The sequence below is a fragment of the Eumetopias jubatus genome, unplaced genomic scaffold, assembly GCF_037043125.1.
Source record: "Eumetopias jubatus isolate StellerSeaLion01/CBP00866 unplaced genomic scaffold, mEumJub1_p1.0 scaffold_10, whole genome shotgun sequence".
Classification (NCBI taxonomy): Eukaryota; Metazoa; Chordata; class Mammalia; order Carnivora; family Otariidae; genus Eumetopias; species Eumetopias jubatus.
Window position 1 is genome coordinate 69878048 of NW_028274816.1, and position 13652 is coordinate 69891699.

At 39.8% G+C, this 13652-nt stretch overlaps 1 protein-coding gene across 1 annotated transcript in view; it reads right to left on the minus strand.

The window, feature by feature from the left end:
- AKAP10 (A-kinase anchoring protein 10) overlaps positions 1-13652 on the minus strand; it is an 87367-nt gene that overhangs the window by 54603 nt on the left and 19112 nt on the right. The window contains exon 4 of the mRNA XM_028089510.2: positions 12216-12773. Within this exon, the coding sequence (XP_027945311.1) occupies positions 12216-12773 (558 nt within the window). The remainder of the gene's footprint in view (positions 1-12215; positions 12774-13652) is intronic.

The window sequence follows — 13652 nt, forward strand, 5'->3', positions numbered from 1 at the left end:
AGGAAACCATTAAGAGAAGCAAACTTCATCAACCTGATACAGGGCATTGACAAAAAAAACCCATGGCCATCTTCATAGGGAGTGAAAGACTGAATGCTTTCCCTCTGAGATCAAGAACAAGACAAGAATATTCATTCTCACCACTCCTAACCAACATGATACAAGAAGTCCTAGCTAGTGCAATAAGGCAAGGGGGAAAAAAAAGATTGGAAAGGAAGAAATAACACTGTCCCTATTCACAAACAACATCAATGTCTACATAGAAAATTTCAAGCAATCTACAGAAAAGCTGCTAGAATAAGTGAGTTTCATAAGGTCACAGAATAGAAGGTTAACATATAAAAGGCAATCATATTTCTAAATACTGGCAATAAAAAAATTAGAAACAAAAAATTTAAAAAATACCACTCACAATAGCACCAAAAAGAAATACTTGGGTATAAGTTTAACAAAACATATGAAGGATCTGTATGCTGGAAACTACACAATGCTGATGAAAGAAATCAAAGACTTAAGTAAATAAAGACATACCAGGTCCATGGATTTTAAGACCTGATACAGTTAAGATATAAGTTCTTCCCAAACTGACCTATGGATTGAATGCAATTACAATTAAAATTCCAGCAGGATTTCCTTGTGGATATAGACAAAATTATGCTAAAAAAATATGAAGAAGAAAAAACCTACAAGAGACAAAACAATTTGGAAAAAGAAGTACTATCCAATTTTAAGACTTACTGTAAAGCTACAGTAATCAAGACAGTGGGTATTGGTGAAGGAATAAACATATGTATCAATGGAACAGAGCCGACAGTCCACAGATAGACCTACACGAATATGGCTAAGGTACAAAGACAACTCAATGGAGTAAGAGTAGTCTTTTCAATTAGTGGTGTTGCAACAACTGGGTATCCGTTTGTAAAAATAAAAACCAATATAAAAAAAAAAAACTTGACCTAACCCTTACATCTTATACAATATTAACTCAAAATAGACCATATAGCTAAATATGAAGTATAAAACCATAAAACTTTTAGAAGAACACACAGGAGAAAATCTTCATGAACTTAAATTAGGCAAAGAGTTCTTAGGGTATGATTCCAAAAGCATAAGCCGTAAAAGAAAAAAGTTGGTAAATTAGACTTAATCAAAAAAGTCCTCTTGTTCTGTGAAAGACACTATTAAGAGAATGAAAAACCAAGCTATAAACTAGGAGAAAACATTTGCAGATCACATAGCCAATAAAGGTTTAAACCCAGAACACAAAAAGAACTCTCAAAATTCAACAATAATAAAACATAATCCAATAAAGTATGGGACTATGTCGCTGGTGAAAATGCAAAATGGTACAGCCACTCTACAAAACAGTCTGGCAGTTTCTTAGCATTTTAAACACACACCACATAATCCAACAAACCTATTATTGGGTATTTATCCTAGAGAAATAAAAAATTTTGTCCACACAAAAACCCGTACACAAATGTTTATAGCAGCTTTATTCATAATCATCAACAGGTGCAAACAACCCAAATGTCACTCAGCAGGTGAATGGATGGTACATCCATACAATGGACTATTACTTAGCAATTAAAAGCAATGAACTACTAAGAGATATGGATAAATTTCAAGCCATTACACTGAAAGAAGCCAGTCTCAGAGGCTACATATTATATAAAATCACTTGTACGGCACTTCAGATAAGGCAAAACTACAGAGTCAGAGAACAGATCAGTGGTTGCCAAGTGCTGGGATAGAGGAGGGTTTAACTACAAAGGTGACAGAACTGTTTTTATCCTGACTGTGATGACAGTTACAGGAATCTATGCAAGTGTTAAAATTCATGCAAGTATACATCAGAAAAGACAGTTACAGGAATCTCTGCAAGTGTTAAAATTCATGCAAGTATACATCAGAAAAGGTCAAATCTGCATAAAATTTTTAAAACTGAAAAAAACTAGTACTCTTTAATGACTCCTTTTATTTCTACTTTTTATTGAAATAAACTATCACCAAAACAAAAGTTCCCCAAAACAATAAACTGTATTACAATGAAAGAAACAGACCTCCATTTCCAGAAACAGGCCAGACTAGACGTTCAAAGAAATTCTTCCCCATACTGAATTCTCCCAAAAAGCTTTTTAAAAGTATATCAGAGTTGGTTTTTTTTTAAGATTTTATTTATTTATTAGAGAGAGAATGAGAGAGAGAGAGAGAGAGAGAGAGAGAGCACATGAGAGGGGGGAGGGTCAGAGGGAGAAGCAGACTCCCTGCTGAGCAGGCAGCCCAATACGGGACTTGATCCTGGGACTCCAGGATCATGACCTAAGCTGAAGGCAGTCGCTTAACCAACTGAGCCACCCAGGTGCCCCAGAGTTTTTGGTAAAGTAAGGGAAACAGTAATATTTCAGAATTCAGAATCTGGGTTTTTTTGTTTCTTTTTACAGAGGGAACGCACTATGTTTATATATACCATGTTAATACTCCAGCAGCTTGTGGGACACCACCATATAATCAAACACAGTCACATTTCTGCAGTAAGTTCATACCAGTTCAGGTCAAGTTTTGTTCATCTAAAAAATAACTCGTGATAGTCAAAGCTTTCTGGGTATCTAAATTGCAGATAAAGAAATCATGGACCTGCAGGAGCCAGTGCAAATCAAGATGGGCAAAGCGTGACACAAGCAGCGTGTTCACCTGGGAAAACCAGCAATGCCAAGAGACTTGCAGTGTGCACTTTCAAGGGCAATTGCCCAGGGCCCAAACAGGATAGAAGATTAGACCAAAATCATGCCAAAGGCCCTAAGAGTTTGCCTGAAAAACCCAAAACAAAAATGTATTTTAAGTGGTACCAGGAAGATAATGAAGCTGGCCCCAGACGCAAGGCAAAGGCACATGCCAATATACTCTGGAAGAAGCCAATTTATTTATTTTTATTTTTTTCTGGAATAACCCAATTTAAATAGCGTTCTCAAAGAATTCCCACCGAAAAAAAATCCAAAAACCTATGTTCAGACAGCCAAAAACCACTAAAATCACAAGCTACTAAGAGTGTGAATCTGAAGAAACAAATGCTGAATCACGTACATAAAACCTATAGATATTAGAATTATCAGATGATGAATATGTTTAATAAACTTAAAGAAATAAAAAACGGGCTCAAAGTGGGATGAAGGGATAAAGGAACAAGAAACTAAAAACTGACCAGGCAAATCTGAATTTTAAAAAATCTAGAAATACAAAGTTCAGTAACTTTTAAATAAAAATAACATTTTAGATAATTGATTCAACAGCAGATTAGACCCATCTTAAGAGACAATAAATGAACTAAAACACAGATCTGAAGAAACTACCATCAAGGTAAAAAAAACTACACACTATATGGTTTCAACTATACGACATTCTGGAAAAGGCAAAAACATGGAGACAGTAAAAAGATTAATGGCTGTCAGGGACTACCAGGTAGGAGGAGATGAAAAGGCAGAGTATGGACAGTTTTTAGGGCAGTGAAAATACTCTAATACCATAATGATGGACACATGTCATTGTACATTTGTCCAAAGACATAGAATGCACAACACCAAAAGTGAACCCTAATGTATGTAAACTATGGACTGTGGGTGACTATAAAGTATCCAGGTAGGTTCAACAATTGCAACAAATGTCCTGGTCTGGTGGGGGACGTGGATGATGGAGGTGGCAGGCTTTATACATGTGCGGGGGCCAAGGGTATATGGGAAATCGAGGTACCCTCCCCTCAATTTTGCTGTGAACCTTAAACTGCTCTGAAAAGGGGCGCCTGGGTGGCTCAGTCGGTTAAGCATCTGCCTTGGGCTCAGATCATGATCTTAGGGTCCTGGGATTGAGCCCCGGGTGGGTGGAGGGCTCCCTGCTCAGTGGGGTGCCTGCTTCTCTCTCTCCTCCTTGCTCATGCACTCTATCTGTCGCTGTCTCTGTTTCTGTCTCAAATAAGTAAAATCTTTTTTTTTTAAAGATTTTATTTATTTGACAGAGCACAAGCAGAAGGAGAGAGAGGGAGAAGCAGGCTCCCTGCTGAGCAAGGAGCCCGATGTGGGACTCGATCCCAGGACCCTGGGATCATGACCTGGGCTGAAGGCAGCCGCTTAACCGACTGAGCCACCCAGGTGTCCCTCAAATAAGTAAAATCTTAAAAAAAAAAAAAAAAAAACTGCTCTGAAAAAATAAAGTCTTACCAGGAGAAAAAAAAGAAAAGAAAAAGCAAACAAAGAAAAACCAAGAAACAAAGAACAGATAAGATGAAAGAGAGGAGAAACATGGAGGCTGTCTAATCAGAATTCCAGAAGGTGACAACTGAAAAATTAAGAGTGTAACTTCCAAATGAAGAGAGAAGAAATAAAGAGGTGATACTGTTGAAATGCTGATTTTAACTCTAGCTCCCTGCTCACTCTATAACCTGAGGCAAGTTACTTAACTTTCCTAAACCATGATGTTCTCATTTGTAAAATGGGGCAACAATGCTGACCTCGTAGAGGTGGTGTGACCATTAGGTGAAATCCAAGTACAGCACTTAGCACAGAACCCAATAAATGTCAACTGTTGGCAATTAAAAAATAATTCTATCTACAAAGTTCATTAAAACAGTAGTAAATTAAGAATGAGATGAGGAGAGGAGCAAGATGGCGGAGGAGTAGGAGACCAGGCTTTCCTCTGGTCCCAGGAATTCAGCTGGATAGGGATCAAACCATTCTGAACACCTATAAACTCAACAGGAGATCGAAGAAAAGAATAGCAGCAACTCTCTGAACAGAAAAGTGACCACTTTCTGGAAGGTAGGATGTGCGGAGAAGGGAATCCGAGGCGATATTTAGGAGGATAGACGGCAGGGGAGGGGGCCTCCGCCCGCCGCTTCTGGCAAGTGCTAGAAACGCGGAGCACAAAATCGGAACTTTCAGAAGTCGGCTCCGCTGAGGGACGTCGCTCCAGTGGCTAAGCGGAGGGCGGAACCCTCGCGGGACAGTGTGGTCTCAGGACCCTCGGGGTCACAGAAAGACCGGGGGTGCCTGAGTGCGGCAGAGCTCCCAGGGATCGGAGCGGGGAAGCCGGCTGCAGAGACGGAGCTGAGGCGCGGGCTCTCAGCTCGGGGTTGCCATAAACTGTGATCCGCGGCCCAGTCGGGCCACTGCTCCTCCAGCACAGACCCAACAAGCGGCAAATCCGGGGAGACTCCCCTTCCTCCCCGGGGAGGAGCGGCGCGGGAGCGCACCGCAGGGATCTGCTGGGTCTGGAGACTCCACATGGGGTCGGGTGTCAGAGATAGAAACGCTCGGTCACAGGCCGGGTGAGCACGGAGTGCGGCCAGAGACCGGGGACACGGGAGTGACTGACTGCTGTTCTCTGGGGGTGCACTGAGGAATGGGGCCCCGAGTTCTCAGCTCCTCCGGGGCAGAGATTGGGAGGCCGCCATTTTCACTCTTGTCCTCCAAAGCTGTACCAAGAGCTTGCAGGGAACAAGAGCTCCCGAGAGCAAACCCGAGAGGATTACTTAGCCCGGACTGGCAAGGGCGGGGCGATTCCGCCTCCGCAAAGACATTTGGGAACCACGGCAACAGGCCCCGCCCCCAGAAGATCAGCAAGAACAACGAGCCAACACCAAGTCTACCGATCAATGAGAATGGCAGATACTGCACATAGAATTCATGTGTTTACCATGATTCTTTAGTCTTTCAAAGTTAATTTTTTTAACTTTTTAAAAAAATTTTTCTTTTTCCCCTTTTCAACCAACATCTTATCAATCCCTTTTTTAAAAAACATTTTTATTTTTCATTTTTAGAGTCATATTCTATCCCTTCATAGTAGTTACCCTTGTTTTTGGCATATATATATGTTGTTCTCTGTTTAAAATTTTGAGATAGTTTCTTCTAACAAATCAAAATATACGCTAAATCTCTAGTGTATGGCTTTGTTCTAGTCTCCTGCCTGATCACATTCACTCCTTTTTCCTTTTTTTTTTAAATCCTCTTCTTTCTTTTTTCAAACAACTTATAAATTCCTTTTACAAAATCTTTTATAATTTTCATCTTTACACTCAAATTCCATCCCTTCATCATATTAACCCTTATTTTTGTACATATACAAGTTTTTCTTTAAAATTTTGGGAGGCACTTTCTTCTAACAGACCAAAATACCCCAAAATCTAGTGTGTGGCACTGATCTATGCACCAGCCTGATCGTATTTGATCATATTCTGTTTTTGTTTTGTTCTGTTTTTGTTTATCTTTATCTTTCTTCTTTTTCTTTTTTCTCTCTTTCCCATTCTTTTCCCCTGGTTTCAGGTCTTTTCTGATTTGTTTATAGAGTGTATTTTCTGGGGACGTAGTTACCCTGTTAGCATTTTGTTCTCTCATTCATCTGTTCTCCTCCAGACAAAATGACAAGATGGAAAAAATCACCTCAACAAAAAGAACAAGAGGCAGTACCGACTGCCAGGGACCTACTCAATACGGACATTAGTACGATGTCGGAACTAGAGTCCAGAATGACGATTTTAAAGATACTAGCTAGGCTTGAAAAAAGCATGGAAGTTACTAGAGAAACCCTTTCTGGAGAAATAAAAGAACTAAAATCTAACCAAGTTGAAATCAAAAAGGCTATTAATGAGGTGCAATAAAAAATGGGGGCACTAACTGCTAGGATAAATGAGGCAGAAGAGAGAATTGGCGATACAGAAGACCAAATGATGGAAAATAAAGAAGCTGAGAAAAAGAGAGATAAACAACCACTGGATCATGAGGGCTGAATTCGAGAGATAAGCGATACCATAAGATGAAACAACATTAGGATAATTGGGATCCCAGAAGAAGAAGAAAGAGAGGGGCAGAAAGTATACTGGAGCAAATTATAGTAGAGAACTTCCCTAATTTGGGGAAGGAAACAGGCATCAAAATCCAGGAGGCACAGAGAACGCCTCTCAAAATCAATAAAAATAGGTCAACACCCCGACATCTAATAGTAAAACTTACGAGTCTCAGAGACAAAGAGAAAATCCTGAAAGCAGTTGGGGAGAAGAGATATGTAACCTACAATGGTAGAAACATTAGACTGGCAACAGACCTATCCACAGAGACCTGGCAGGCCAGAAAGGACTGGCATGAGATCTTCAGAGCACTAAATGAGAAAAATATGCAGCCAAGAATACTATATCCAGCTAGGCTGTCATTGAAAATAGAAGGAGAGAGAAAAAGCTTCCAGGACAAACAAAAACTAAAGGAATTTGCAAACACAAAACCAGCCCTACAAGAAATATTGAAAGGGGTCCTCTAAGCAAAGAGAGCGCCTAAAAGCAACATAGACCAGAAAGGAACGAAGACAATATACAGTAACAGTCACCTTATAGGCAATACAATGGCACTAAATTCGTATCTTTCAATAGTTACCCTGAATGTAAATGGGCTAAATGCCCCAATCAAAAGACACAGGGTATCAGATTGGATTAAAAAACAAGACCCATCGATATACTGTCTGCAAGAGACTCATTTTAGACCCAAAGACACCCCCAGATTGAAAGTGAGGGGATGGAAAACCATTTACCATGCTAATGGACACCAAAAGAAAGCTGGGGTGGCAATCCTTATATCAGACAAATTAGATTTAAATCAAAGACTGTAATAAGAGATGAGGAAGGACACTATATCCTACTTAAAGGGTCTATCCAACAAAAAGATCTAACAATTGCAAATATCAATGCCCCTAACATGGGAGCAGCCAGAAACACATCGACAATACAATAACAGTGGGGGACTTTAACACCCCCCTCACTGAACTGGACAGATTATCTAAGCAAAAGATCAACAAGGAAATAAAGACTTTAAATGACACACTAGACCAAATGGACTTCACAGATATATTCAGAACATTGCACCCCAAAGCAAGAGAATACACATTCTTCTCTAGTGCCCATGGAACATTCTCCAGAATAGATCACATCCTAGGTCACAAATCAGGTCTCAACCGGTACCAAAAGATTGGGATCATTCCCTGCATATTTTCAGACCACAATGCTTTGAAACTAGAACTCAATCATAAGAGGAAAGCCAGAAAGAACTCAAATACATGGAGGCTAAAGAGCATCCTACTAAAGAATGAATGGGTCAACCAGGAAATTAAAGAAGAATTAAAAAAATTCATGGAAACAAATGAAAATGAAAACACAACTATTGAAAATCTTTGGGATACAGCAAAGGCAGTCCTAAGAGGAAAGTATATAGTTTTCTGAGTACAGATCCTTTGCCTCTTTGGTTAGATTTATTCCTAGGTATCTTATGGTTTTGGGTGCAATTGTAAATGGGATCAACTCCTTAATTTCTCTTTCTCAAGAAACAAGAAAGGTCTCAAATACACAACCTAACCCTACACCTAAAGGAGCTGGAGAAAGAACAGCAAATAAAGCCTAAACCCAGCAGAAGAAGAGAAATAATCAAGATCAGAGCAGAAATCAATGAAACAGAAACCAAAAGAACAGTAGAACAGATCAATGAAAGTAGGAGCTGGTTCTTTGAAAGAATTAACAAGATTGATAAACCCCTGGCCAGACTTATCAAAAAGAAAAGAGAAATGACTCAAATCAACAAAATCCTGAATGAAAGAGGAGAGATCACAACCAACAACAAAGAAATACAATTACAAGAACATACTATGAGCAACTGTGTGCCAGCAAATTAGATAACCTGGGAGAAATAAATGCATTCCTAGAGATGTATCAACTACCAAAACTGAACCAGGAAGAAACAGAAAACCTGAACAGACCTATAACCACTAAGGAAATGGAAGCAGTCATCAAAAATCTCCCAACAAACAAAAGCCCAGGGCCAGATGGCTTCCCAGTAGAATTCTACCAAACATTTAAAGAAAAATTAATACCTATTCTTCTGAAACTGTTCCAAAAAATAGAAATGGAAGGAAAACTTCCAAACTTGTTTTATGAGGCCACCATTACCTTGATCCCCAAACCAGACAAAGACCCCATCAAAAAGGATTACAGACCAATATCCTTGATGAACCTGGATGCAAAAATTCTCACCAAAATACTAGCCAATAGGATACAACAGTACATTAAAAGGATTATTCACCACGACCAAGTGGGATTTATCCCTGGGATGCACGGTTGGTTCAACATCCGCAAATCATTCAACGTGATACAATACATTAATAAAAGAAGGAACAAGAATCATATGATCCTCTCAATAGATGCAGAAAAAGCATTTGACAAAGTACAGCATCCTTTCTTGATCAAAACTCTTCAGAGTTTAGGGACATACCTCAATATCATAAAAGCCATCTATGAAAAACGCACAGCGAATATCATTCTCAATGGGGAAAAACTGAGAGCTTTCCCCCTAAGGTCAGGAACATGGCAGGGATGTCCACTCTCACCACTGCTATTCAACATAGTATTAGAAGTCCTAGCCACAGCAATCAGACAACAAAAAGAAATCAAAGGCATCCAAATCGGCAAAGAAGTCAAACTCTCAATCTTTGCAGATGATATGATACTTTATGTGGAAAACCCAAAAGACTCCACACCAAAACTGCTAGAACTCATACAGGAATTCAGTAAAGTGGCAGGATATAAAATTAATGCACAGAAACCAGTGGCATTCCTATACACCAACAACAAGACAGAAGAAAGAGAAATTAAGGAGTCGATCCCATTTACAATTGCACCCAAAACCATAAGATACCTAGGAATAAATCTAACCAAAGACGCAAAGGATCTGTACTCAGAAAACTATAAAATACTCATGAAAGAAATTGAGGAAGACACAAAGAAATGGAAAAACGTTCCATGCTCATGGATTGGAAGAACATTGTGAAGATGTCAATGCTACCTAGAGCAATCTACACATTCAATGCAATCCCCATCAAACTACCATCTACTTTTTTCAAAGAAATGGAACAAATAATCCTAAAATTTGTATGGAACCAGAAGAGACCCCGAATAGCCAGAGGAATGTTGAAAAAGAAAAGTAAAGCTGGCGGCATCACAATTCCGGACTTCCAGCTCTTATTACAAAGCTGTCATCACCAAGACAGTATGGTACTGGCACAAAAACAGACACATAGATCAATGGAACAGAATAGAGAGCCCAGAAATGGACCCTCAACTCTACTCATCTTTGACGAAGCAGGAAAGAATGTCCAATGGAAAAAAGACAGTCTCTTCAACAAATGGTGTTGGGAAAATTGGACAGCCACCTGCAGAAGAATGAAACTGGACCATTTCCTTACACCACACACAAAAATAGACTCCAAATGGTTGAAAGACCTAAATGTGAGACAGGAGTCCATCAAAATCCTAAAGGAGAACACAGGCAGCAACCTCTTTGACCTCAGCCACAGCAACTTCTTCCTAGAAACATCGCCCAAGGCAAGGGAAGCAAGGGCAAAAATGAACTATTGGGACTTCATCAAGATAAAAAGCTTTTGCACAGCAAAAGAAACAGTCAACAAAACCAAAAGATAACCAACAGAATGGGAGAAGATATTTGCAAATGACATATCAGATAAAGGGCTAGTATCCAAAAAAAATTTTTTTTAAAAGATTTTATTTATTTGACAGAGAGACACAGCGAGAGAGGGAACACAAGCAGGGGGAGTGGGAGAGGGAGAAGCAGGCTTCCCGCTGAGCAGGGAGCCCTATGTGGGGCTCGATCCCAGGACCCTGGGATCATGACCTGAGCTGAAGGCAGACGTTCAACGACTGAGCCACCCAGGTGCCCCAAGTATCCAAAATCTATAAAGAACTTCTTATACTCAACACCCAAAGAACAAATGATCCAATCAAGAAATGGGCAGAAGACATGAACAGACATTTTTCCAAAGAAGACATCCAAATGGCCAACAGACACATGAAAAAGTGCTCAACATCGCTCGGCATCAGGGAAATCTAAATCAAAACCTCAATGAGATACCACCTCACACCCGTCAGAATGGCTAAAATTAACAAGTCAGGAAACGACAGATATTGGCGGGGACGCGGAGAAAGCGGAACCCTCCTACACTGTTGGTGGGAATGCAAGCTGGTGCAGCCACTCTGGAAAACAGTATGGAAGTTCCTCAAACAGTTGAAAATAGAGCTACCCTACGATCCAGCAATTGCACTACTGGGTATTTACCCCAAAGATACAAATGTAGGGATCCGAAGGGGTACGTGCACCCCGGTGTTTATAGCAGCAATGTCCACAACAGCCAAACTGTGGAAAGAGCCAAGATGTCCATCGACAGATGAATGGGTAAAGAAGATGTGGTATATATACACAATGGAATATTATGCAGCCATCAAAAGGAATGAGATCTTGCCATTTGCAATGACGTGGATGGAACTGGAGGGTGTTATGCTGAGTGAAATAAGTCAATCAGAGAAAGACATGTATCATATGACCTTGCTGATATGAGGAATTTTTAACCTCAGGAAACAAACTGAGGGTTGCTGGGGTGGTGGGGGGTGGGAGGGAGGGGGTGGCTGGGTGACAGACATTGGGTAGGGTATGTGCTGTGGTGAGCACTGTGAATTGTGCAAGACGGTTGAATCACAGATCTGTACTTCTGAAACAAATAATTCAAGATATGTTAAGAAAAAAGAAGAAGAAGAAGATAGCAGAAGGGGAAGAATGAAGGGGAGTAAGTTGGAGGGGGAGACGAACCATGAGAGACGATGGACTCTGAAAACCAAACTGAGGGTTCTAGAGGGGAGGGGGTGGGGGGATGGGTTAGCCTGGTGATGGGTATTAAAGAGGGCACGTTCTGCGTGGAGCACCAGGTGTTATGCACAATGAATCATGGAACGCTACATCAAAAACTAATGATGTAATGTATGGTGATCAACATAACAATAAAAAAAGAAAAAAAAAAAGGATGAGATGAGGATGAAGCAGGATCTCTGGATAATGACTGTATTTCAAAATCTCTGGAAGGCAAAGGCAGGATGACAGCTGACCCTCGTTCATTTGTTACTTCTGTTAATACCCCTCTGAGAGGATCCAATCACTGCAGGTACGTATCCCTGCTGTTCCTTTTTCATACACCAATGCTCCTCCAGGACACTCTCCAAATCCTTCAAGATTTGCAGTGGGTGTGACAGAAAGGAAAACCATTCCAATCGTTTTATTCCCCACCGCAAGTTCCACTTTGTAAACTGATTAAACAAACAGGATAAAGAGACAAGAAAACCACATACTTACTTTTCATTAATTTTCCTGATAATTCCTTTAGTGGTGAAGAGGGACTATTTCTACTGGCTACTAGAAGTCTGGAGGAGGAGTCTTGGGTTTCCATGGAAACTTGATGTGTTCCTGTTCTGGCCATTTCAAGATGGAGAGAATGGGCATGGTCACATTCCCGGGAAAGCAGCAAGTGATTCTGAACGTTGCTAGTTCTATTGTTCAGGTCAATTCCTTCAGATTGGGTCATAAGCAATTGGGCTGGGCTAGAATCCTCCAATCTCTTGTCAAGAGACTCAGTTACAAAAGATGTTGCAGTTTCATGCTTTATAGATGGAGAGACAGGCTCAGCCAATGAGCTCTGCTTCACGGTGTTCAGACTGTGTGCTCTTATTCGGGACCAAGTTGTAGAGTGAAAACTTTCAGCTTCTAACCAAAATTTAACCAAATGCTCCATTCTCCGAAGTTCCATGAATTGAATGAAATAAGGGAGGACAACAGTGTCGCGCAAGACTTGTTCAAGGGTCTTTGAAAGACTTGATTTGGTCTCTTGAGTCTGGTAGTCCAGACAAGATCTGCCTGAAAGAAGCAAAGATTAGCAGTTCAGTAACAATTTAAGATTAACGGATTTGTCAGCCAGCTTTAGCATCAGTGGTACCAGAATTCTTGAATAAAGTTTACTTCCCTAGCAATTTAAATGAATAAAGAGCTAGAAATACTATCATTGTGGCTTCTAAACAGGCAAAGAAACAAGTCTCCAAAACTTAATCAATCTATTGAAAAGCTCTAGCTCAATTATTTTTACCTAACTTTTAATGGCAGTTCAGACCATGTAAATTCTTGAGAAAAAAATCTTACGATACGAGTCCCAAAGAAAGAAGGCCAATAAAAATATGAAAATAGATTCAATCTAATTAAAAATGCAGAAAAGCAAATTAATACAAGATAACATTTTAGTCAAACTGGAAGATGTTTTTTCAAAAAATAACAAAAACAAAGGCACAACAGAACAGGAAACACTGGCACCCACTGATGATGAAAATGGCAAAACCTCTTTGGAGGAGCTTTCATAACAGCAGAGCTCTAATAATCTGCATGATCTGCAATCCAGTAACTCCACCTCCAGGAACTTTTCCTGAGCAAAATGGTCCATGTGTGGATACAGCCAGAAAGATGTTACCAGCTCTCAGCATTTGTTACAACAGAATAAAGAGTAGCTCTGGGATTTTATCTTGAAAAATAAAACGAAACTTACCAAAATTTAATAAAAATAAGTTCATTTTATATGTAACTAAATTTAGGTTACGATTATAACCACAGTTATTTTTTTTGTTTATATTTACGGCATTGACATATTGAAGTTCATCTTCATAAAATTAACAGGGTTTCATCAATTTTTCAAAAGGGCTTTTCTTAAACCTTTGATATTCAAATCATTTTCTTTTGAAGCATTTCATG